Genomic DNA, 26,723 nt, shown 5'->3' with positions numbered 1-26,723 from the left:
ATTTAAACTTTTAGCTATTTTATTTGGGGAAATAGTTTGCTGTGTTTCATATGCCAGGTAAGTATAGAATCTGTTTGGTTGTCAGTACTTGATGCTAAATACACCCACACGTAGTAAGTGCATCATAGTAAGTGCAGCATCAATGAACCGACAGGTTGATATCCACGCTACAGAGCTAGAGAAACACCAGCTATAAATCTACAGGACCCTCAGTGACATCAGTACAACTGAGAGATTAATTTGTTGTTCTGACACATTCTATTCCTGGCTGTAGCTGCTCAGCACACACTGACTACAGAGGTCAGTTATTTATTTACCTTCAGCCCAGTGCATTTTCAGTAAATTCTGTTCTCCTAGCAATCACTTACCACATGATTTTTCTTCTTTTCACTCCTTTTGCTTGAAGAAGACTGCAGCCTGTCCTGTCTGTTATCACTTTCCAACTCTGAACCTGAGATGGGAGAGAGAGAGAAGGAGCAGCACGCTGTTAATATAATATTTGTTGTTGAGCTGCTTTTGCATTACCTCCCACTGAGCAAAGCGTGAGCAGCATCAGTGGTGCCTTGTCTGCTCATCACTTTGGGGAGAGGAAAATTCCTCAGCAGCAGCTTGTGCTGTGTGTGTCAGGAAGTTAAAAATACGCCATGGTTCTGTTTCAGATTATGTTTTACAGTAACCAACCAGGATCAGACTGTCCATCAAATGGCAGCTAGAAATACCTCTCGCTGCAACTCTACTGAAAGCCTTATCAAACATGCAGAAATGCACACTAGTGTGCAGCATGGAGAGGTGCTTGCTTTTGCTTCTGCATTGCATGAGGAGAGCTGCTGGATTTCTGCATTATGGCAATAGAGATGCTGCAGATAATTTTTACAGATGTCTCACAACAATCTGACTGAATACCAGAGTGCAAAATGGGAGATGGGCAAATGAACAAAAGGTGCTTTGCAAAATTTTGTTCAGGAATAGCAGGTGTTGAAATTTCTAGATTAGATTATTGAAGCAATTGTATTCATTGCCAAATTCTTATTATTTTCAGATGCAGTTGATTTGGGAAATATAAATTAATTTTTATCTTCAGTGTGTTTGCTAATATTATAATGACTTAGAATGCAACTCCCCAGTGTATTTGAAGCTCAGAGAAGAGGCAGCATCATTAGCTGCCATAGACTAAAAAATCTGGATGCAGTATAAAATAAAACAAGTGACTGTGCTTGGAATGAACTCACAGGAACATGACAATTTTAAGCATAGACCTGCAAAATCAGTACATGGCAATAATGCATAGCATTGACAAATTGAAAAAATACTTTAAAGAAGATATTGAACTAAAATAAACAAGTCTGCCACAGCTCAAATCTTCTTTGGAACATGACTTGGAATTGGAAAAAATAGTGGAATTTGTCAGTCTCCAGTTAAGTGTCTCATTTTGTTGCAGGCAGCATTTGTTACTAGGTGAAGTCACAACTTGCACAATTATTTGCATGGCTGTTGCTGGAAATGCAAAACAATCTTGATTGAATAAATCCCTATAATTCTGAAAAAGATAATGAAAGAGACTATAAAAAAACCTCAGCCCTTATCAAGCAATGTGTGGCAAGTGGAATGAAAAACCTGAACAGTGAAAGTAGAACACCTCCAGAACTTGTGAAATGTTGTATGTTTTCCTCCTTGGTGATTCATCTGTAATCAGGAACTGTGATGATGGTGATAATGATTTTTCTTTAGAATAGTGCCAGTTCTCCACTTCTCTTGGAAAGGATTTCCCCATTATGTACTTCATGGTATCAGATGCTGGTGCTTATTTGCTTTACTAAAGAGTTTTTAAACACCAGATAGCCTCACGATCAGAAAAAAAAAGCATCAGAAAGCAGCAGAGGTTATAAGGCATTTGTACCTCTTTATTTCAGAGATGAAATTTTGAGTATTATGAGTATTTTGAGTGGTACATGTTGATGCAATATTTAGTACTGTGCAAAATAGAGACAAGCAGCTAATTTTTTTCAGCACCTCTTCAACCACTGGTCTGAGTGTCTACTACCATTACAGGGAGAAAGCAGAAAAGATAATTTTCTTCCTTCTTTTCTTTCCTTCCTTTCCTTCCTTTCTTTCTTCATCTTATGGAATCACTGTCTTCATTAATAGAAAGCAGATGATGAATCTGTACCCAATATGCATTTATGCTTTCATGCACATAAAATTAATTACAGAGCTAATAAACTCTTGTGTATGCAAGTCTGCCAAATCCCTGAAACTTGGCACACTCCAGATGGAAACATAGGTGCAGTCAGGGTTAAGGTTTCCCATAGAGACTTTGAAAAGAAAAAATTTGTGTTATGTGAAAGCATTGCACTGTAGTCTTAGCTGAAAATGAATAGAAGTTACTGAATTTTTTTAGAGTAACATGAACAGGGAAAAATACAGTAAAATACACCTAAATGGTTTACTAGGAAACTCCTGCAGATTTCTTGATGATCTTGTGTATTTAGAAGAGATAATATTATTGAATCTATTACTGTACATATCCTTGTAGTTATTGTCTAAGTGTTCCCTGTGTTTATAGAGTTATGCAATTCTGCTTTATGAATTTTTTTTTAAATCTAAAGTACCACTCATGTTTAGTTCATGTCTTCAAACTGCTTAGAGCAGTTTTAAAAACAAAACAAAACAAAGTTACAAACCAATATTGTCTTTATTTAAAAACAAGACCACAATTATGTTATGAAAGGAAGATAAAAGGCAAAATAGGATAAGAGTGCTACTATATGGTCAAAGAGAACCTTTGGTTTTGCTGTTAGTTAATTATGAACATCAGTATATTCAGAAGTTTCAGTTCCTTCTGTTTATTTTTTAGTGTAAATTACGCACATTTCTGTTGGGAATATTTTCTTGTAACCCTATTTTACTTCAAGCTATTGAACCTTAACAATGAATTTTGAGTTAGACTATAGTATAACAAAGTACTATTTGTTTATTGCTAGCTGTAGTATTTAAAACAAAACAAAATCCCACCAAAGAGTTTTAGGAATACAAACCCTGTTGAGGTCTAGTGGAGACTTGTGGTCTTAAGTACCTTAATGCTTCCCAGTGATTCCCCTGTAATCTTGCTCTTTTGTCAGCAATGCCCATAATTGACACATCCCATTTGTGCATACACAGCATACATTGGCCTTCATAGCTTTTTTTAACATACTGGATTTCCAAACATAGTAGGTTTAAGTACCACAGGAAAGAGAGTTGTGCATAATGATCAGCAAAATAATCTTCTCGCTAGAAAAGCTGAGAAAAATATTAGGAAGGAGAAAAAATATTTTCAGATCAAATTTGTAATTATGGAGCCAGTGAAGCAGAGGTACAAGCAAGTAGCTTGAAAAGGAAGAAGGTGCCAAGAAGACATCTGAGTCATAGAAGATTTCTTAAAGATTCTGTAAATGTGGGAGGGATAATTTGGGATCTACTGATTGCATGAGTGGAAAAAAGTAAATGAAAAGCTTTGAAAATGAGAGAACTTTTATGAGATGTTCGAAATAATCAGAAAAACTCATGTTTTTGTCGGGAAATCCAGTCTTTATCGATATTAAAAATAAGTGTTTAACCAAGACTTTTAGAATATATTTATTTTCCCCTCCTGCCCTGAAACAGGAATAGTCCCCTGCAGAAGAGTGCAGAAGATTAAAACATCCAGAACCTCTACTCACTTCCTGCTGCATATTTTGACTGCTGAACCTTTGCAGTAATGTAAATGTGGAGATCTCAGTTGTGGTGAGAATGGATCATTGATGTTCCTTGGACACACTTAAACACTTCTGCTCTAAAGCTTTAATAACTTCACAGCCAAGGAACATTTTGCCTATGCTATTTATGTTATGGTCTGAGAAAATAAAAAGCAAATGTAACCTATATGGGTGTGCAGCTGAAATGTTGATCTTCACTTCTCCCACCCTGGAAAAGAAGAAATGCTTTTCCAGAAGTGCAGTGGGTCTGGATGTGGGGTGGGACTGTCACTGCCACAGTGACCACGCTCTGTGGGAGCAGCTCTGCTGCTGGAGCTGCTGAATTAGGAAACTGGATCTCAAGAGAAGCAGGAATGTGGCCCAGATTCCCTGCTGAGGTAACAAGGTGATGGTGACTGATAGCCTTGACCAGGGACAAGTTGGTTTATGGCTCTTCAAATCAACTTTCTACAGGATTTGCTTAGCCAGTAAAACAGGAGTTATGCAATAAAGGATTCAAAACTAAGTAAACTGTGAAAAAAGTCCCACGGGGAAATTCTCACTTTTCTTTTTTTTTTTTTTCCAAGGATTATTTTCACTTTTAGTAGTTTCTGGAGGCTCAGGAAGACAAAATTGTTTTGTGATAGTGGATAACAACTAACTTCTGATGAATGCAAATGATGATTTATGCAATAATTTGATTTAGCCAGGTAGAAATCTATTAATTTTTAAAAAGTATTTCAGCATCTCATTTACGTTCCAGTTTATTGTGTTGCAGTAAGTTATCAGAGATGTTCTTGGGTTTGAACTGAACCTTATTAAAATTTTGCTTCTAATCAAAGAGACAAAATGATAATTTATTGAAACATTCATTTTGAGGCACAGATACATATAAGTGGCTCTCTGAAGAGAAGACTGAAAACTGCTGGGATTGAAATAATGTAATGATCTGTTCTTTTACAAGAGGTACTAGACAACAATTTCATAACTATCCCTAATTTCTTTTTTGTGTATCATAGAATCATTTAGATTGGACAAGACCTTTAACACACCATACACTTTATCTTTAGAACTTTCACCAGTACAAGCCCTACAAAAATTCTGAGATTTTGCAGTCAGTGTTGGTGTCTTTGGGTCTTTTGGGTTTTTTTTTTTGTTTTTTTCTAAAAAAAGATAGAGGCCAATCACTCTCCTTTTCATGTTTAATTCCTGCCAAAGATCTTCCAGGTCTTGCATTTGGATTAATTATTTACAATATCCTATTCAAAAAATTACATAACAGTTCTATGTAACATTTTCTCTTTTTTCTAGACTGATTTCCAGGACTGCTCTTATATTAAGAGTTGGTAAATTACAAACTAAGAATTAATGCAGTAGCACTCTCAGTCTGTGATTTATTTTTGCCCCATATTTGTTAGAAGCATAAGGAAGTAATTTAAATGAATACTAACACTGACGTATTCTATCACTGTACATCTCAATTTTGTCTCATTTCATGACAGGGCTCAGAAGTATGGCCATTGCTGTATTTTAACTAGAAATTCTGCCCACTTGCTGAAACTGCAGATTTTGTAGTGCAAGAGGTCAGACCAGATGATTGTACAGGTATCTGGAAACTTTAATTAGTTAAGTTGTAACCTCACATGGGAAAGATCTATCTAAAAATAAATTATTTATGCATGTTTGGAATTTCAATAGTGTTTGGTTGTGTTACAAAGAGAAGGCTAAAGAGACTGTGTATCCACAAAAGTATCAGCTTTCCCAGATCATCACCTTTCTACAGAATACCTTCCCAGTGGTTCTGGTTTTATCACTGCCTAAGGCACAAGGCACTAATGCAAACCCTGCAGAGGTAAACAGGAGATTTTTAGATTAAATGCAGGTTACCTGGTGTCAAAGTGATGTGTAGTCTTAGCAACAGTTTTCTGGGGATTTGTAGTTTTTAGGAAGCTTTGCAATTCAAACAAGAAACAGGGAGCCATTGAAAGAATTCTGAATGTACACCTATTCATTTTTTTTGTTACTTTATACAATTATTTCATACCGTGCTTTTACCTTACTTTTATGAGGTGGATTATGACTTAGCTGTATTGGAAAAGGGAAGCAAAACGGCTCCAGCTCCTTCAGCTGTAGTAAAAAAAATATTTTACTAAACTTTATAGCTTTATTATTTGAAACCCTCAGCAGATCCAGGAGGGAAGTAGAACCTCTTGACAAGAGAAGTCATGGCAGTGGAGTGTGCAGGGTCAGTACAGCTACAGTGCATTTTATTACTCAGTTCTGTTTGTTTGTTTCTCTTCTCAACCAGGTACCTGAGGTGAAGGAGTCACCAGAAAGCTTTTTAGAGGCAGCATTAGCTATGGAAAAGAAGATAAGCTCAGATACTCCTGGGTGTGCTGGGTACTATGAAAATGATGCACAGTCCTTTGCTGTAGCACAGAATTTGTGTGTGACCTCAACTCGCTCAGGTGGAGCTTCCATTCAATCAAATTCAGTGATAATTGTGCCATTTAAATGGTGCTGGGATTTCTCTTCTTCTGTTTTTCTTCTTTTTTTGGTAATTTCTCTGCATAAAAAATGAGAGAGATGGGAAAGTTGTTGCTTCTTCAGGATGTTGTGAATATAATAGTGTGTAGGATATATGTAAGGTAGTAGGGTTGCCCAAATGAAAAAGGCTTACATGCAATATCCAACAGCAATTGAATAAAATAAATCTGATCCAAGAATCCTTGTGAAAATACATGATCTCAGCTTCTTTCCTGTATCATTTCTGTATCACCCTGATATCAATATCTTTTTCTTTGGAATTATTTCTCTTTAGATTAAGTCTCTATTAACCAGTCCATTGTGAGCTGCTTGGGCACTCGTGTTTTGGTCCAGTAGCATTGTTAGCTGTGATCAGATACTGATATAAGTGAAGCAGTGACACCTTAGGTGTAAGAATTTTTAAAAATTGAGATGCCTTCATAAATATGTGGACTTTACACAAAGACTTTTGCACCCGAAAATACGTGTTTTGCTCCCAATCATAACAGCTGGTTATGATATTATCTCTTCCTGTATATTTTGCATATTTACCTAGAAATTTATTTCTTTCTCAATATTTGTGATACTAATGCATAATCTTCTTTGTTAACGACTTTCCTTTAGCTGCTTTTTTTCCACTTTTGACATATGGATTAGTGTTTGAAATATCATCTGGACATTTTGAAGTTTAAATGAGCCAGTTTTGCTGGATTGTTAGAAAAGCTTGAAGCTTACATTGATTTTCCTCTTTTTTAGGGACATGTTTCTCTGTATTGAGTTTCTTGGCACTCTCATGCCCCTTGTATTAGGATTCCTGCTGATGGATCTTGATTTTTATAAAACTCTAATAAAAACCAGACAACGAAAATCTACTTATTTTCTCATTTGTCACTTAAAATTGGGAATTCTATTTATACAGATTATAACTCACTATAGTTTTTTGAAAGTGTGATGTAATTCTAATTCTTGTCTGTTGATGCTGTCATTTTAATAATTGTTCATTAACAGTATTAGCTGCATCTTGTGTTTCTGTAATCAGAACTGAAAATAGGATATATTTGGGGTTGGACTGTTAATGGTCACTTACAGAAGTCAAAAGTCAGAGGAAGAGTGTGGAAAATGCTGGCATCCTAATCTTTCACCTCAATCACTGCAAGAATCTCTGATGTACACATATAGAGCATGGTTAAACTGGATCTTACATCCTCAGATGTTTTCTGAGGTAAGTGCTGATGTGGATGATCGTAACATCTGAGTTTGGTGACTATTCAGAAGTCATATGATAAATCTTCAGCTGACGGAAATGACCAGTTAAGAGAGGATGGTTGTCTCTTCTCTTTGAAGTGATAGTTGAAGTTCTTCATATATATATATATATATATATATATATATATATATATATATATATACACATACAAGTTGTATCTTTCTTTAAAAAATACATAAAAGGGTTCCATCTCAGGAGCCACCCATATTGCTCTTACAGTGTGTACCCCTGATACTGCTGCTCTGATTGCTGTTTCCCAACTGCCATCCTTGGAATGTCAGCACATACAATCAACTGCTTTCTTTTCCTCTAGACTTTCAGATTTAGTGAGCATTTTTCCCCCCTTCCCCCTCCTCTGCTTGGATTTCTTTCCAGTGGTTTCCCCTCCCCCTCTTCTTTAGTTTACAGACTTCTTCAATGCTTTTTTCCTGTGCTGATTGCAGGAACACCCACCTTTCTGTGGTTTTAGTGGAGCCTTTCATGCTCTTTTCTCTGTACCAGCCCTCTAACCAGATATTTAGGCCAATTATTCTGTTCAGTTTCATTATTCTGCTTCCACAACTACAGTAATAGCCCACTTGAAAGATCACTTGGCTGCTTTCACTGTTGAGGCTGCTTGCTAGTTCCCAGAATGGCATCTTCACATCCTGTGATCTTCTGTCACTTTTTTTTTTCCCCCTGAGTTTTATTTAAATTAAAAAAGGGTGGGGGGTTAAAAGGAAAACCACACACATATAAATGAGCAGGGGGACAAAAAGAAGGCCAGCTATCAAATACATGCTTTAAGGAAGGGAAATTCCAATACTGTCAGTTTGCAGGAGACACTGAATATCAAATACCATTATTCAGTAAATTTTCTACAACAGGACTGACTAAAATTCCCATTGAGATTTCCTAGAACCAGCTTTGTCTGCCCTTTGTTTTGCAGTCACATAATATGAATTTCACGTACAGCTAAGAAATTGCACCCAGTAAACCTTTTCTGGTATTCTGTCCATGGCCACCCATGTTAAAAAATACCACTTCAAAAGTCTCTAAGTACAGGTTTTTAAAGGGTGTCTAGACACTTCACATGATAAATTTGGAATCACAGTGTTCATGTCTCCCAGATTACACATATCATTTAAATTTAACTTAGGGTTTTAAAAAAATTTAACTTTTCTGCCTCCTTTTCTCTTGCTTCTTGTTCCCCTTTCATCTTCTAATTTTATCACTTATGTGTGAAATTATTTGTCTCCTTCACCCTTATCTCTTGTGAATTAGAAGATTGAAGATATCCAGAAATATTTCATGCTTGTTTCTTTTGTGACAGTTACCATCAGATGAGAATTTTAAGACTGGATCCCAATTGTTTTGTCTTGATAAACATCCCTTATGGTAAATATAGGTTGTGTTGTTCTTAATACTGTAATTATTTTTCTAAGGTAAAAACTGTGCATTGTTATTGAAGAATAGAGTAATCTTTTCAACAAATTTAATGTAATTTGTTTGTATCCATTCAAGGCTTTTTTTCTCCTCCCATAAATAACACTTTTTTAATTGGGCAGCAAAACAGAGGTGCCTTGGGATAGAGATTTTTTCCCCCAAATATTGTATCAAACACCAGAATGGTACCTTATATTTCTAAAAGAGAAAACAAATCCAAATAATAGCAACAAAATTAAAAATAACAACAAAAAATTGCATCTGTGAAGAACATAACTCTGCCTCTTGTGCAGATGGTATGAAACTACAGCATGCTTGAATGATCAGGAATTTCTTGCTGCAAGTCCTCTAATTACCTTAACTTTTAGAAGTTTTTTATGTCTGTCCTGCAATGAGAGAAAATGTGAGGCTGCAGCTGTAGCAAATACCTTGCTGCCAGTGCTGGGGGACAGGGGAGGGTCAGCCCCACACAGGAGCTCTTCCCACGTGAGCCCAGTGATGAAATGAGCACTTGTCAGGATCAGGGATAAATTACACACCTGGGAAGGTGCAAACAAAAATTCCTTTGCTATTCTCTGTACTGTATCAATCCAGAAGAGCTGTCACTCCAGCACCTTTCCAGCCCATCAGCTCATCTAAAGAAAACACTGAGAATTCTGGATTTCTATAATTGTTCTGATGCACATAATGAAAAGGTTTTTTATAATGAGGGGGCTGGTATAAATCACATACAACAAACTGTTTCCAGTGAAAGGCTTCATGTCCTGGGAAAAGGTGGGTGCTTTTTCTATGGAAAATAGTCAGTGCCCACTCCTATACTTCTGAAGTCATTACTCCATTTCACTTTGATATTTTACAGCAAAAATAATTTTTTTCCAAATTCAGAAGGAAGAACTTTTGGCCCTTTATTTTTAATGACATGCTGAACTAGAAAATAAGATGCAAGCCATGTTCAACTACATAAAGGTAACAAATGATTAGCTTTTTTTTAGAAATATACTTAGATAAAAGAATAACCCCTCTATCTCTCTATATTTCAGAAACTTGTGATCCACAATCTCATTTCAAATCCAAGATATGATAACCAAAGGGTTATGTACCTAAAATAATTTTGTGGCTCTATATTTATCTTTGAGGCAAGAAGTAGTTTGTGGAGAGAAGTGAGGATAGGGCCCAGGCCAAGGAATTCTGTGTATTCAGTGGATCTTGCTGATTAACTGTACCAGTATCTTCTTAAATTTTATAATTAGAAGCAATTCACATGATTTATTGAAGCTTCCCATGTCTTTGACAAACATAACATTTGAATACTTTTTCCTATTAAATCAAATTTGTTCCTAGTATATCTCCAAACTACAGTGCCTAAACTTCTAGCTGGATAATGAAGTGCATATTCTTGAGGTTATGTTTTTGCATAGATAAAAAAAACATATTTGCTGTGATCATTTATTATGCGAGGTGTGTAATGCCACTTTAACATATTTTTGTTCAAATACTAATTGCTCCATTTATGCCTATACATTAAAGGGAGCCATGCTAGAGTGAGGACATACATTTTTCTGATTTCATATCATTTGTCAGCAGTAGTCCTTTTATTTTTCCTGACCTGTCCTTATTTGTTGTGCTGAACCATTCTGAGATCTGTTTTCTCAAGGCAATGCTTTGTGCTGTGGTTTCATCCATCAGTTCCTGTACCTAGTGCACTTGAGTCTGCCAGGTTCTGTTGCAGTGCTCCTTTTTAAAGAATCTCAAGTGAATCCTAACACAGTGAGCAAAAGGACCTTTCCCTTTCCTCTGTGATTTCAGAACAGGAGCACACTCTCTGCAGGCAGCATCTCCAGCCACTGGGATTGCCTATTACTATTTTCAGCCTTTTGGGAAGCTATACATACATACATACATATATATATATACTTATTCTGTGTTTCTAGGCTTAAGTAGAAGAGATAAATACCCTGGCAAGTTGTCTTTGTAGTCTTCCACACCGTTCTTTTGAGGGATTTACTTCAGACCACAATCTACTAGCTCTCCATGTTGTAAAATCTTGTCTCAGAGTAGTGGAGAAGGATGGCAGAAAATAAAGGACCTTACTTTTCAGCATCAGCTAGAGATACACTTTAAATTTTTCTGTTCAAGGCTTGTGAGGTACATTCAGGGAATATCCAGCAGTCTGGCACTCTGAGTGAGCTGTGTGCCCATGGAGGGTGTGTTCTGGACCAAGTTTATCCTGGAGACATGAAGAGCTGTCCTGGGAGGGCTGCAGGCTGGGGAGGGACCCAGGCTGGGGTGGGGGAAACCTGTGGGGAGGTTAGGAGCAGCAGAGTGGAGCTGCCAGGAAGGGACCACAGCCCCCCTTCCCATGATGAATGCAGTGGTGCCAAGTTTTCTTGGCAATGCTGATTTAATACATTTGCCAAATGCAATTTTACCTGAGCAGTTTCCCATCCAAGACACCTTTTTGACAGCATAGTAAAATTACCAGAGATCTCTGACAAGCACATTATAATTCTATAATTCCCAGTGAACATGAACTTTTACAAATGATTGATTGGTAGCTGGTGAAATTATCTGTTGTGACATCAAGCAATCTGGTGATTTTGTCACTGCACAGAAAATGACAAAACCCTTTGAATTCATTATCCCATTAAAATTGTCCAAAGGTACAGCCTGACCCTGCTGGGAATGCTGTTTAGGTGCCAGGTGTGCATGTGGGTGTCTGATCCCATGTGGTCTGCAAGGGGACAACCCCGTGTCCCAGGGGTGGAAAAGGAGTCCCACAGCACCTCTTCCTCCCCAGTTATCACTGACATGTGTACTGGCTGTTTCTCTACCTCTTTTTCCTCAGTGCTGGGAGGAAAACCTCTCCAGGCAATGTTTTACTCATTCTTGAATTCATTTTTGGGATTGGTTGTGGCTAGTGGGAACCAGTGGTGTCCAGGTAGACCTCTCTGCCCTCACCACCCACACTCTGTACAGGTGCTGCTGCTCTCTCCTTCCCTAAGCTGAAAAGGAATTGTTTTTCTAACCTAATGCTTATTTTGAAAGCTTGGTTACATAGGAAGGAGGGGTGGCCTTAGGAATTATCATTATAGCTGATGATGGCAGGAGGTACCATCACAGTGATATTGAAAGGAGGCCAGGAAAAAAATTCCCAATGTTTTTGAAGGAGCTGAAGCTGTATGAGGTAAATATATGTATGTAAAAAAAATGTATGAGGAGTGGCTGAGGCCACTGGGTCTGTTCAGCCTGGAGAAGAGACTGACTTCAGACCTCATGGGGCTCTGCAGCTTCTTCACAAGGGACGTGGAGGGGAAGGCACCAATCTCTTCTCTCTGGTGGCCACTGACAGGACTTGAGGGAATGGCCTGGAGCTGAGATGAGGGAGGCTTAGGCTGGACGCAAGGAAAATGTTCTTAAAATGTTCTTCACCCAGAGAGTGGTTGGGCATTGGAGCAGGGTCCCCAGGGAAGTGGGCACAGCCCAAGCCTGACAGGGCTCAGGGAGCAGAGGGTGTGAATTCTGGGGTGTCTGTGCAGGGCCAGGAGTTGGACTCAGTGATCCTTGTGGGGTCCCTTCCACTCAGCGTATTCTGTGATCCATGATTCTATTTTCTGTCTCTGTTCTTGATAGAGACACCATGTCTATAATTATAATTAGGCATGCTACTTCCAAGTACCTTAAAAGTTTTATGTACTTGAAAAATTTAAAAACAAAGTTGGGCATAAGATCTTCAGATCAAACATTTCTTTGCCTGTTCTTAACCCTTGAATTCTTCATGCAAGGAAAACAGGCCTCTTTTATGATGCAGAAATCTACTGGAGATCAAAACCTTTCTCATAAAAGATTAGTAACAGAAATAACTGAAGCTTTATGGATTATGGGATAAGAACAGACATTACCTCAGGTGCCCAGGGAATGTAAAATTTGGCATGGTAATCAGAAAGATGGTTAAATTCATCATTCTGATGTCAAACTACTGTTCCAGTCACAATTTAAAAACCAGCAAAATCTTTTGAATTCATCAATGTGATGAAATTGTTCAAAGAAACATTAACACAGTCTTTGTGGAGGAATTAGAGTTCAATGATAACGACTGCTATAAATACAACCATCCCAATGTGTGTTATTTCTTTAATATATGCTGTGAAAATGTTTGGAGGATGCTCAAGATCCAGAGGAATACTAAGGATAGAAATTCTGTTCTAAATTTCTTTTTTTAAATAGTAAGAATAAAAAATACTATGAAAAAAAAAGGAAAGCAGACTTTGCAATTTCTTTTGCAGACCCTGTTGTCATTCTTTGGCTGGGATTTCCTTAGAGAGGACATGGGAAAAGACCAGTGCCAGTAGGAAGGAAAAAAGAGTTTTCATGTGTGATGAATTTCAATACCAGAAGGAGTCAGAAAGTTTAATGGGATTATTTTGTGGTGTTTTTTCTGTTTTGGGTTTTGTTTTGTTTATTTGTTTATTCTGTTTTTTCTTCATAAGGATTATGTTTGCTTTGGTAATCTAAGAAATTTCCAAAGGACCTGCAAACTCTTGAACCTAGAGTTACAGAAAGTTTTTTAAGTGTTATTTTCCACTCCCCCAGTGGAAGTGTGTGTTTAATGTTTTCATACCTGTGTGAGATTTTCTTTTCTATATATAATTATATATATATATTTTATATATATATATATATTTTATATAATGCCCTTCATTTTCTGAAGGGCATTCAAACACATTCATTCTATTCTTGTGGACAAGTAAGGCATATGAATACTCTTATCCATTTAATAATGTAAGTGCTGCTCTTTGACATCAGCAAGGTGAGTTCTATTTCCTATTTCTAGTTCAGGTTTACTACCTGCTCAAGCTCCTTTAGGACAACAGTTTAGGAAAGTAGGAATATCATAGCTGCTGCCATGTACTGGTGAGCTTTCAATGTCACCAACAAGGAGCTTCTTGTGGGAGGGTGGATTGTAGAACAGAGATAATGCTGAAGGCAATCTTACCCCTGAGGATTTGCAGCTGTACTAATTACCAAAGACAGGAACAGCCTTGCCTTTAATAGGGCACAGCTGTGTCCAATAAAGATGGTCCAATAAGGATGGGAGTTATGAAATAGTTGGTTAGCTGGTTGAGAGAGGGTTGGAGTCAGTTGGATGTGCTGAGGGACAGAGGGGGTGAGGTGTTTGTGATAGGGACAGGAAGAAGTCAGCCAGCCAAGAGAAGAAAGAGAAAAGGAGTCAGTGCTGCCAGGAGCTGATCATGAGAACTCACAGAGAGAAGGTATGAAAGTTTTACAGTAAGATAACAAATGAACAGTGACAGTCAGCTCCCATCCACCAGCCATTGGTGCCAAGCACCGATGCTGATGGCTTCTGCTCTGATTCTGGGAGCAGTGGCCAAATTCCTTGTGTTGACAAACCAGAGCTGGAAAAAGTGGGTGCTTTTTCTATGGAAAATAGTCAGTGGCAACTCCTATGTTTCTGAAGTCATAACTCCATTTCACTTTGACATTTTACAGCAAAAATGATTTTTTTTTTTCCTACATTGCAAAACACTATGTCAGTGAGGAGCAGTGCACTGATAGAATGTGATGAATTGGCCTGATTTCTCACAAGTGCAGTAATATACTGTCCTCCCTGCTCAAGAGCTGAAACTAATGCCCAGCTAAGCTGCCAACTTCAGTGTCCTGCTTAATGAGTTTGGTGACTTCAGCCCTCCAAAGGTGTCTTTTATTACATTAGAAGCTGCCACAACTGATAATAGCTGATAACTGCAATATTTATTGATAACACCATATGGATAAAAAATTAGCACTAAATGGGCACACTGACTGAAACAACCTAGAAGTATTTATAATTTTATGAAATCTCTATTCAAAATCTGAGCTGCATAGAAAAGGGGTTTTTTTTTTTGTTAACTTCTTGAGGTTTTTCTCATGGAGTAGGATAAAATTATGTTTGAGGTAACCTTGTTGTCTAACTTACATTTTGTTGAATTCAAATAAATTTAATTCAATATTTTGCTGACTGTTATGAACCCTTGTAAAAATACATTTAAAAAACCTGCACTCTACTCAGGGTGTGTATTTGTCCAGCACGCAGGTAATGCACACAAAGTTCTCTGGATGCTTTCTGCTCCTCCACATTGGCTTTCAAGGCATGTGTATAATTATGTGTCTGTGTTGTCATGGTAATTGAACCTGCAGTTGTCAGGATGTGGAAATCACTTGTGTGAGGCTGGAACAGAGAATTCCAATTAAAGATAACCATGAGACCATACTGTTAGTTTGACATGGACAGAGGTTATTAGGAGAGGGATCTTTATTTCATTTCCTTAAGTAGTATGTAATACTTCTCAAGAATTAGGATTGCTCCCCATTGTATCTTCATGTGTTGGAATAACTCCTTCAGGCTATTGGTGCAGATTTTTATAATGTATGGGGATTTTTGACCTGATGCTGTAATCCTTTATGAGAAGGTTAATTCTCATTCCATAAGTTCAAAGGCACATGCAGTGAAGTTTCATGTTTGGTTCATGCAGCTGAAAGTTCAGAAGAGAAAGGAGAAGGTTTAGGAAGAGAGCTAAAAAAGTGCTATTACCCCTTGGAATAAAAATGGGACAGGGACATAACTCAATCTGTTTGGCTTAGACAGTGTTCTGGCTTTATAAAATTTTGAGAAAAAGTAACTTTAAATCTTGACTTATTTAATAGGTTTCACAGGATTTGGTAAAAATTATATTTTCAGCTACTTTTGTGGTTTATGAGTACTGTAAGATAAGTGGAAAAGAGTCTGGGAAAAAATTCAAGAAATTGTCTTATGTATGGAACCTAACTAAACCATTCTTGGCAGACACTTTTCTAACTGGTTTCCAAAGCTACACAGGATTCTTTTATTTTCCTTGCAGGTTTGTCTTTACCTCTGCAAAGTTTTTTTTTAATGTTTAACTCAAAGGTCTACTTTTAGAATAGAAGTGCATATTTTTGTTATATAATGATGTTTTTTGAAGTCTTTTTTAGAATAAGGTCCAATGTTTCAGTCTTGCAGATTGTTTTCTAGACTGCTGCTCTTAAAAATTACCATCATCTTTTAATCTGCAGTCAGTGTCCACAGCTAAACAGTAATCCATCAAAAGCAGGTAAAGCAAAGAGATAATTTCAAATGGCATTCAGTGCCTGCTTTATTCGGGCTATGAGACTTCCAGTATGATACCTGCTTTTATTGGCAATAGCTTTGTGGATTCAGGCTTAGCTTCTGGTCCAGATCCTTTAGTGCAGAACTGTTGTGCTGTTTCCAGCTTACGTTTCTGCAGTTCATTATTTCTGAGAGTGAGAATAATGCAGCTACCCTTGAGTCACACTTCATCTCCTGCAAACCATTTCTACTGAGACTTTTTGGGCTCTAATTGTGTCTCCCAGTGTGCCTGCAGATGTTCCCAGCTCAGACTCATCTCCCAGTGCTCCCAGGCACACGGTGGGATTTCTGGGATTGCCCTGTGCAGTGAAAGGAATGAATGGGACTCAATGATCCTTGTGGGTCCCTTCTAACTCAGTCGTTCTGTGATTCCATGAAGGCTTATGGGAGCAGTCCCTCTTCTGGCAGCCAGATTAATGATGAAAATACAGAATAGTGCTGGGCTCAGTGCTGGCCAAGGGCACCATTAGCTGCCTTTTTCCTTGTAGACACTGATAGCTATGGCACAGTTTTATTTCTATGCTATTTACCCTGTAGTTATTGTAAAAGTGACCCCAAATGTCTGAGAAGAATGAGCTCTGAACTCCAATGATTTCAGAAAGATAATTAATTACTTTATTAATCTATATTATACTATAACTATATTACACTAACAGGAACTATTCCTAACTAGAAAACCTGTGACTCTCTCCTGAGTCACAGCTGTGGATCCAACTGGTCAATGAATCCAAAAAACCATCACCAGAATCCAATCAAGAATCACCTTGGGTAAACAATCTCCATTCCACATGGGCACAGACAGAGAGCAGTGAATGAGATAAGAATTGTTTTGATTCTCTTCTCTGCTTCTCTCACAGCTTCTCTCAGGAAAAATCCTGAGAAAGCTAATGCTCCCTCTGTTAAACGTGTGTGTGAATACCACGTGTAGTGACACTTTTTACATGATGTTTCTTGGTTTTATCAGGATAAAGCCCTGTGCAAAGATGCTAAAAGTATTTTTAAAATCATGGAATGTGGCATCAATTATTTCTCAAGGCTTGTTACTTTGTTGTGCCTTGTTCTTGATGAATCCATGCTCAGTTACTCATTTCCTGGTTTCCTTTTAGGTGACTTACAAACTGAAAAACTAAAGAAAATGAAAATAACTAGGCTTTTTGCCTCTTCCCCTACAGCTGACATAATTTTTGCTCTTGTAAGGGCTTTTGTATCCATCTGTAGCATGTCCTTTCAAGTAGTTACAGCTCTGATATTCATCCACTTTTCCAAGACTTTAGTCAAATGTAATATTGCACAGCTAACTTTCTATTGTTTGGCTTCATATTTTCATAATACTTTCTTTTCCTATTCTGTCCTGGTACTGTGCCTCCCATATGTATATGTATGTGTATACATATATATGATTTTATTTATTTTTTAGATAGACAATTGACCATGATAATAAGTCAATCAAATCAGTAAACAGATTTCTTGACAGAACATGTCAGTAGTTTTAGTTCTCCTCCAAGCTGCTGCCCAACCAGTAGTTTTTCTTTGTCCTCCTCTTACGCTGAAGTGTATTTGTAGAACTTCTTTTTATCCTTTGTCTCCTGCTAATTGTACCTCAATTGTTTATTTTTCCAGCACTGCCTTTGCATGCTCATTCTATTATTTCTTACTTATATTTCACAGTTCCACTTTGAGATGCTTACAGTTTATGCTTGAAGTTAATAAAAATGAGTTCTAGCCAAGATGACTAAAATTTAAAGTATTTATACCCATATTTATAGCTTTCCATTGTACTGGGGCAATCAACATATTTCTTTCCTTTTTTTTTTGGGAAAAAAAAAGCTGTTTTTCTACTTATTTCTCTTTTTGTTTATTTTTGTCCTGGACAACCTTGTTTGCCGTATCTTGCATATAGGACGTCATTTAGAACTACTTAAATGAAAACAATTCCTGAAAATGATTCAAACATGAAAAAATACCTTTTCCTAATGTGGCCAGTACCCTGCCTCTGGACACTACTCTTCCACTACCTTACAGGTTCTTAATGATACTCCAAGTGGTATAAATGTTTTTGGTTTTTTTTCCAAATATGGGATTAATTTTTTGTCTTTTGAAATTTTAATTTCTTTCCCTTTTTATTTTAATACAGTGAAATTTGTAATTACCAAATGCCCAGCTAGAGTAGGGTTGTTTTTTAACCTTTCAGATAAAGAAATAAACCATCTTTTTTAGAATGGAATATTTTCCAGGAAGCTTCTGCATCACATGTTCCGTATATTCCCTGAACCATACATTTACTATGTACAATGGTTTCAAAAAATAAGTCAGGAAAGTTGAAACAATACAGTGGAATGCAAGGAGAAGGGCTGGGTGTGGAGGGAAGCTTTTCCTAAGTACAGTTCCATGCCCAGAATAAACCACACTTGCAGCTCTTGACTTGCTCTGCTTTCCTTCAGGTGCTCACTGATATTTTAATTGAGCCTCAAAATCCTGGGTGCTTGGGGCCTGGCTTCCAAATAAGTCATTTTACATGTTCCAGTGCAGAAATCAGAGTGACTCAAATAACTTAAATAGAACTTTTACTGTACTAAAGAGAGCAAGTTACTGGCAGAGCACTCTCTGGTTGTCTTATGGCATGAATTTACCTTCTCCATCTGAAATTATTTAGCAGACGTTTACAGTTTTGTGGTTAGAATCCACAAAAAAAGAAAGCTTCTGTCTTCAGTCTCTGATCAATAACACTGCTTCCTCAAATGCTGTTAATACTGCTTGAGTTTAGCAACATCAGGGACTTAAAATGTTGATAAGAGGTGACAGACTTTTTATTGATATTCACTCTCCAGTACCATTAAAGCTGATAATGAACCTTCTACAGCCCCAAGCTGGGCTAAGAATTATCAGTGTTACTGTCTTCCTTCACTGGCAAAAGTGTATTGTAAATCTATCATCCCCTATTTGTAGGTAAGAAAAATTTTCCTTTTTTTTTTTTTTTTTTTTTTTTGGTGTGTTGGTTTGGTGGGTTATTTTTGTACAAGAATGCACGTTGAATTTTAATGGAAAACAATTTTCTAGCTGGATATTATGAAAATAGGCATTTCTGAATGTCACTCCTGAAGTTCAGAGAAACATGGAAGAATGTTTGCAGTCCAGTTTGTTCACCAGAAAACAAGATACATAATGTCTTGTGATCAGCCAGTCCACCTCTGTCTGCTGGACTTCTTTGAAATGCGCTGTAAGAATAACTATTTGCAAAGATTATTCAGAAAATACCTCCAAGAAGAACTTTGGGAAGAAAAAACTGATGCACACTTTCAAAACCCCAAATTATCTTTAAGTCCCATTATTTCTGCACGGCTGATGGGACAGGGATAAGCAGGGCTAACCCCTGTTTTGTTCACAGGGTCTGGCTGTGCTGGCTGGTGGGGCTGATGGACACTGAGGGTAACAGACCCTGTTTATTCTGCAGCTCTCTTGCACTGACATGATGAATGAGGGAAAAATGTGACAACAAGATGTGGAAGCTGAGAACAAACCAAACACAATTCAGACAAAAGTCAGAAAAAGCCAGTGGAAACAGCTTTTAGGGTTTTTTCTATGAGGGGAGTTATTCTCAAGGTTGTGATTGTCTTGGCCTACTATGTGGACACATATTTTATAATTGCATTTCCTGGCTGGACATTCATAGTTAGAGTGCTCTCTCCAAATTAATTTCGGTGCCACTGGCATTGATGCTGTTTCCCTGGAATCAGTATGCCCAAACATATTGAGTCTTACAGGAGCACAAAATGCAAAGGCTAAGCTTAGAAAGAGTTTTGCTCATTTATCTGAGAAATATAATTTTGATTAACATAAGTTATCATTCAAAAGTAAAATAACTATTCACAAATTCTCATGAGAGCTGCTTTAAGATACATCAATTCTGGTTATTACAGGGGCTTGCTATTTGACAATTATCAAATATTAAGCCATCCTTTGTATCAACCATGCTTTGCAGTCACAAAAAATAATCTCAAATGTTACTGCTTCTGTCTCCTTAGGCCAGTTATTGGGTCTTCTACCCCGGTAGGTATATAGCAGTAATGTAGAAATAGTCTCCTAACATAAAGAGTAAATGTTCTGTGGCTCAAGTTTGTCTTAGTGGCAGTCAGTGCTTGCCTAATGTTTTCCTATGTGGTTATTTTGGTATGTTGCCTTGCTCCTGCCTTATAATATGGGGTACTCAAATTATGCTGATGCTGTCACAAAATGTATTTTTTGCTGGTATGTATTTTTTTTCAAATTGGTCTTAATATTCAGTTTGTCTTTCTCAGTGCCACTGAGCACAGAGGCAATATTTTCAGTGTTATCTACAATGATTACAAGAGCTCTTTCCTCTGTAACTACTCAGTAGAGCCCCTCACAGAGGATATAAAGTTGGGATTAATTGCTAATAATTTAGTAATCATTAGTAGATCTCTGGAATAATGGAAAGATATTATTACCACTAGGGCTTCATCAATGATCTCATGTGTCTGAGCTGCTTGGGGGTGTGTGTGCTCTGTCTCTGATTCTGGTTTTTTGTGCTGGCAGCCAAAACTTAACACACACTGCTGCTGTTTTGCTTGTCTTCATCTTGTCTCTGCTTCCAGAAAGTGTTTACAGTGAATTATTTAATATTTCTCTGTGCTAATGAAGGTATGTTTGTTTTCAGTAGGACTCTGTAATTCAACAATCCATTGGCTTCTGCAGCAAAGTTATGGCTCAGAAGTTCCTTCCCTGCACCCAGTTTGTAGCCTCCCATGTGTTCTGTCTGGCTGTTTCTGAATCTTAGCTCACTAAAACATGCTTCTTTTTAGCCTGAATTATTTAAATGTCTTTACATAAATACTGCTGTGCTGATAGGTTGATCTGTGGCAAAGGGCCATGAGTCAGTAACTAGCTTTATTTGTGCAACTGCAGTGTCACTGCAGTGGTAGAGCTAAAAGGAGAAATTCCTAAATATCTCTGAAAACTTGGCACACACCAGCCTCCTGGTGCTTGTGTAGCTGGAGCTTGAAACCAAATTCTAGAGCACTGTCCTCCCATGGGGTGCTGCAGGTAGAGTGTGGTGCCATTTACACCTGAGCTGCTGCTAGCAGGCTGGAAGGGGTTCTCAGCTGCTTTAGCTCATATTTTGGCTTTCAAATGCAAGAATTTGCATGCTTCTGCAGTTTTGCCCTATTTAGCAAATGTAATTTTAACAGCTTATGGGAAATTCCTACGGAGTCAAGATGTATCTAGAGCCATAGTTCCATGCATAAAAGTTTTCTGGGTAGTTGAGTTTCTGCAAAGAACTGGAGGGAATGTTGATCCTGACAGAGATCAGAGAATATTTTGCTGCCATGTATTTGGTTTCAGGGGAGTGAAGGTTTCACCCTCTGTATCTCTTCCTGAGCAGCAAAGCCCAATGCTGATGCTATAGAAGGGTCTTCATCTCCTAGGGAGCAAGACAAAAAATTCAAATAATACTTATAAGGGTACCTAAATATATTAGGAGCATTTTAAATGCTTTTTTGCACTCTGTATAAAATTGTGTGGCATCTTAGTGAAAGAGAAATACATCGACTTTCAAACTCTGTGAGGTGTTGTTCCTGTATAGCTCAGATGTCCAAGTTTTCCATAATTAGCAATGTTTTGTATAAAAGGATAGCAACTCAAGGGTTCAGAGCTATTCCTGTAATTTGATTCTAAGTGTAATGCCTGTGTAACACCTTCCTGCCTGTGATGTTGTGTGTAATCCTGTGTGCAGCTACAGCTCTGGGAAGTTCTATATTAAACTCGGTGCTGTGGTTACTCGTGAATGAAATTACTGGAAAAGTCTTGGATGAAAAAGTACATGGACAGATTTAAGGCAGAACATGGCAAAAGCAAAGGCTGCAATTATCTGCAGCTGAAAACAAGTAGCTTTTAATATGTCCATTCACCTAAGGGAGGGAGAATTATAGACCACGTGCTCTTTCCCTTTTTCTATCATTTCTCTTCTTCTTTTTCCTTTATACAGTTTATCACCCATAATTTCAGGATGTGTTTTGTTTCTTTAAGCTGTTTTATCTATAGGCTTATGAGGTCAGTCATGTGTGAATTCTTTTGTTAGTCACCTCACCTTTTGCCTTGATGATGGAAAATTGATCAGGCCTAAAGTACAAGTTCAATAGACAACCCCCTTGGTCCTTTGTCTAGGAGAATAGCTACCATTGAAGGCCATGAGCAGGTTGCTATTAATATGACAGCCTGCTCTATCTCCCACTGTAATTTATAATGAAATACCTAATCTCCATTATTTTGATCCAAGCAGGCGATCCCATGAAAAAGTCTTTTCATCCAGTTCCCAATGGCAGTTACATGAGAAATGGCAAACCAATAATTTTTGTCAAGTTTTTTAAGCCAACAGAAATGCTTTTCCACTGCTACAGTTTCAAAAGGCACAGATAAAGCTCATTCACTGAGATGAATGAAAAAGCCATCTGGGGTTTTTCTTTTTGACTTCCTTTCCTTTTCTCCATCCTTGTAATCAAATTTGAGCAAAATCAAATGGGGCTTTCTATGAAAGTACCTTTTGTTGATCTGAACGAGCTGGTAATTTACAAAATACCCTTCCTTTGTGAGGAAGGCTAAAGAAAAAAAGAATCAGTAGCTTTTAAAGCTGGGCCTTGGTGGGACTCTAAATGCAGTGAAAGCAGTCTGTGTTGAGAGATTGAAATGCATTTCAAAGCCAGGCCTGAGTCAGGGTACAGGGAAGAAAAAACCTATGTGCATTTTATAAGAAGAAAAACCTGAATGGGAAGGGGAAAAGAGAGAGAGGAAAAAATCTGGATAATACATTAATCATTATTTTGGAAATTGTCTTCCTTACTGACACATACTGCGTAACTAGTGATTGAGAACTTGGATTTTTGTTCTATTATAGGCATCTCAACATTTGTCTGTGCTGCTTTAAAGTTTGAGAGGCAAGGATCCTTGAACACTGCTGGACTATGTTTTAAATGTGTATATATATTTTTTCAACTTTGCTTTTTGTGGTTCTTTTTCCTTTTTTTTTTTTTTTTTAACCATGCCTGTGAAGTATTATGAGGAAAAATACTTGCAGGAAAGCTGAATTTATTCTTTTTGGCATGCTAATGTTTATTTTTATTGTTTCTCTGCTTACCAGATTTCCTAGGGGTAATTATTTCCCACTGACTCAGACCACAGGACAGTGTGAGCACGTAACAAATAGTAAGTTTATGCATTTTTTTATTATTTGTATTTTATGATTGATATGAAAAAGCTGAGAATGATTAATTGCAAATTCAGTATTTTAAGGATTTTATACAGCTGTATAAATCTATTAATGAGAAATATTGATGTGGTTTAATGCTTATCATCTCTGTTACTTACTATAACTGTTTAGTGAGCTAGAGATAAGTGCATTGTCCTGTGCTGAAGATAAAACAGCTTGAGAAATAAACATTAATTTGCATGTTGTATGCAATAATGTGAGCAAGCCTAGCCCACATTTTAATCTTTTCTTATTTAAAGGCTTGCTTAGAATGCAAAATGTTTCTCCCTTTCCAATTCTGTTTTGATTCAAGATATTAATGCATTTAAAAACAGCTTCCTGGCTGCACAATATAAAATATGACTGGCAATTTACAGAAATGTTGGCACTCATAGTAGAAATTTTGGTGTTAATTTTCATTTTTAAGAAAGAGTCTCATGTTATTTATACCTTGACTTGTGCTGTATTATGATAGGAAGAGAAAGGTATGATTGTTACTGATTTAAATCTGATTATTGTTGTTGATGAAGCACTCGTAAAATCACAGGGGCTTTTAGATCGTTTCTTTGAAAGGCAAAGCTTGTAAATGATGTAGAACTCTGAATTTTCTGTTATAAACTATTTTAGATGAAATGAGATGAGACATTTATTCTGTGTTCCTTATTCACGTGTGTGGACAATGTTGTGATATCCCTTAAAAAGCAGAGTATAGGAAACAGGCTGGGATAAGTCTTTTGCTTTTTAACATTACCAAAAATCCCAAGTCAACGTTTTAAAGTTTGAGTGTGGCTTCCATTAATTAGATGCCAAATTATTTAACAAATATCTTAGAGTATTTTCTTCTACATACCCTGACATCTGATTAAAGTGGAAAATGTCAAAAAGCTACTTTTGTGGCTGAATTAATTTCCCACTTCTAGTTCTTACTGTCCTATTCACTTTCAATTTCCTTCATGAATTGTTTTCTCACATGGTTTTGAGCCATTTGCTGCCTCCTAATGACTGACTTATAAAACAGCAAACATGGAAAAACTCCAAAAAACTTTTTCTGGAGCTGTCACTGCTGTATATTTTGTAATTATCTACCATTTTTTTCATGTATTTATTATTGATTAAGAAATTGGTGAATTTTTAATGATTCTGCTCTGTGATATTTTTAGCAGACTATCAGACTTTCTACCCCGGGAAGTGCAGGATAAATAAATGCCTTAATGGGAAACTTTCCTAAAGCTGAGTGGGGGAACAAAGACAGAAGTGATTGATTTTGTTTGGATCATGTCATTTAGACAATTTAAGAATCTCTGTTTTCCCAGGCTAGCATTCCAATGTCATAGGGCACTTCTCTTGGTAAATAATTTTCTCCTTCCCTCCCCCGTTTAAAAATCATAATTAGTCTTTGTTTAGTTTTCTGTTCTTTCTCCTTTAATACCCTCTTAAACTTTTAAGACATAATCTTCATCAAAGACTTTGTCAAACCTGTTGGGTTTTAATTGATTATTTAACAAATGAAGCAATTACAAAGCAAGATAAGGTCCCTCATGGTCTTATCTGTATATCAAGGCTTGTGTTCTTACCACAATGCAGCACCAGCCTGCTCAAGAAGTTTTGTGACCTGTCAAAATATAAGTATTCAGAGTTATATGGGACATAGAGAATATAGATTTTTCTTGATGTAATTTTTTCCCTCTCATGAGCTCTGTAAGTAGTACAAATGGCTTGAAGAGAGGGCTGAATGGAGCTCTGACTTTGCCCCCTGTTATTTATGTATATTTGTGGATACTCTCTAAACTTTTCCCTACAGGGAGTTGCACTCAGTAGCAGCACTGCATTTGTGGCTGAATGTTTGTAAACCACTGTAAGGCTCTTATATGTGGGTTGGATTTTACAGGAGAATCTTCAGCTGTGCTTGATTTTGAGATGCCGAGTTTTATGTTTGAACTTTTCAAGCTCAAACACATTTTGCATTAGAGTATGAGGAATTAGCATAATAAATTGCTTGCAGTAATTTTTTAAAATAAATGTCTTGATAATTTTAATCATCTGTTGGGAAGGCTTTATTGCAGGAAAAGCTCATAGCAACAAACAAATGCTTCATTTTTGAGAATGTATACTTAATTGATATGCATAATTTTTATAGTCTTTGATTTGAATCCTTGAGAGGAGCTTACATTAATGACACAATAAAATGGGGGACTGAAGTTATTTAATGAGTTAACAAGTACTTCCTCTGTTAGAGAACATAATCCAGTGCAGCATAAACTGAACAAGGAAATGTACACTGTGACAGGTTAGCAGTACCATGGGTGAGCTGCTGTGTCTGTTGAGGTGACTGTTGAAAACAATCAATAATTCTACTGCCCTAAGATGTTTAATCAGATGGTTTGGATGTTTAATGAGGCTGAGTTGGATGGGGATTGGAAAAGATTTTCAATGGCATTTTTTTATCATCCTAAACAGTGAGAGGTGGGAACAAAGGACAGTAGTCCTGGGTCTCACGTGCCCGCTAAGGTTCTGCATTGCCTGCAAGGAACACTTTTCTTTCCAGATGAATTTTTGTCACTGAACATTAAAAGTGAACTTAGCCTTAGTGAATATACATAGCAGCTTATGAGAGCTGTATTCTCATAAAGATTATAAGGAAATGCAGATTTAGGCAGTGTCACATCTAGAGGAGTCCCTTGAAGAGATAAAGGAAAAAAGGCTACAGAAATATGTGGGATTGGAATGAGTATAGAGTGTTAAAGAAGAGATAAGAGAAGTTCTAAGAGTGGTGGATGTTGTTGGGGTAAGGAAAGGGCATTAACCCTTCCATGTCCCTGTGCCCAGGTCTTCTCCTCAGGGTCCTGACCACCTTTTAGATTGACTGTCCCGGGGTTCAGTGCTGCATTTAGTATAAATCAATGTGTGTATTCACATTAACCTAAAACCAGCAAGTTTTTAAAGTTGGTTTTCCCTCACTGTTGTTACAACACAGTGTGGTGAACCTAAAATAAAAACAAGCTTTTTGTCTGAAGCACTGAAGTGAGATTTCCCTCCCCTTCAGGCACTGATGAGCAAACCAGGGTCTGGCTGCAGTGCTGCTGGACAATCCTGGTTCTGTTCTTCTGCTGGCAATGCTCGGTGATCCAGCTTGGGGGATTGTGGCATTGCTGATCTCTGAAAAGTAAAGCAACATGAAAAGTAAAGTAAGAGTGTTCCCTTTTAGTCCATGAAGTCCATCCCTAAATATCTCAGGATGCTTACAAACTTCTGATGGTAATTTAGGGGTGGGACAGCAGGATCAATGCATTTAAGTAAAAATGCTATTGTGGTCACTTAGTTCTGTTTTACTCATGGCATTTCCAATAC

At 37.3% G+C, this 26,723-nt stretch overlaps 1 protein-coding gene across 25 annotated transcripts in view; it reads left to right on the top strand.

Moving 5' to 3' along the window:
- Positions 1 to 26,723, top strand: part of LOC110477604 (uncharacterized) — a 282,637-nt gene that overhangs the window by 9,720 nt on the left and 246,194 nt on the right. For 21 of the 25 annotated variants that reach the window (XM_085587298.1, XM_085587295.1, XM_085587293.1 and 18 more), the window contains exon 2: positions 23,268 to 23,332. Coding sequence is in view for 6 of the 25 variants with exons in the window: in XM_085587305.1 (XP_085443431.1) it covers positions 23,268 to 23,332 (65 nt within the window). In the remaining 19 variants the exon portion in view is untranslated. Of the gene's footprint in view, positions 1 to 13,925; positions 14,202 to 22,281; positions 23,105 to 23,267; positions 23,333 to 26,723 lie in introns of those variants that run through there. The other 4 variants (XM_085587278.1, XM_085587277.1, XM_085587280.1 and 1 more) reach the window with 2 other exon arrangements.

Source organism: Lonchura striata, chromosome 9 (assembly GCF_050655825.1).
Source record: "Lonchura striata isolate lonStrDom1 chromosome 9, ASM5065582v1, whole genome shotgun sequence".
Classification (NCBI taxonomy): domain Eukaryota; kingdom Metazoa; phylum Chordata; class Aves; order Passeriformes; family Estrildidae; genus Lonchura; species Lonchura striata.
Note: the sequence above shows the minus strand (reverse complement) of the source record. Positions and strands in the feature narration are given on the sequence as shown.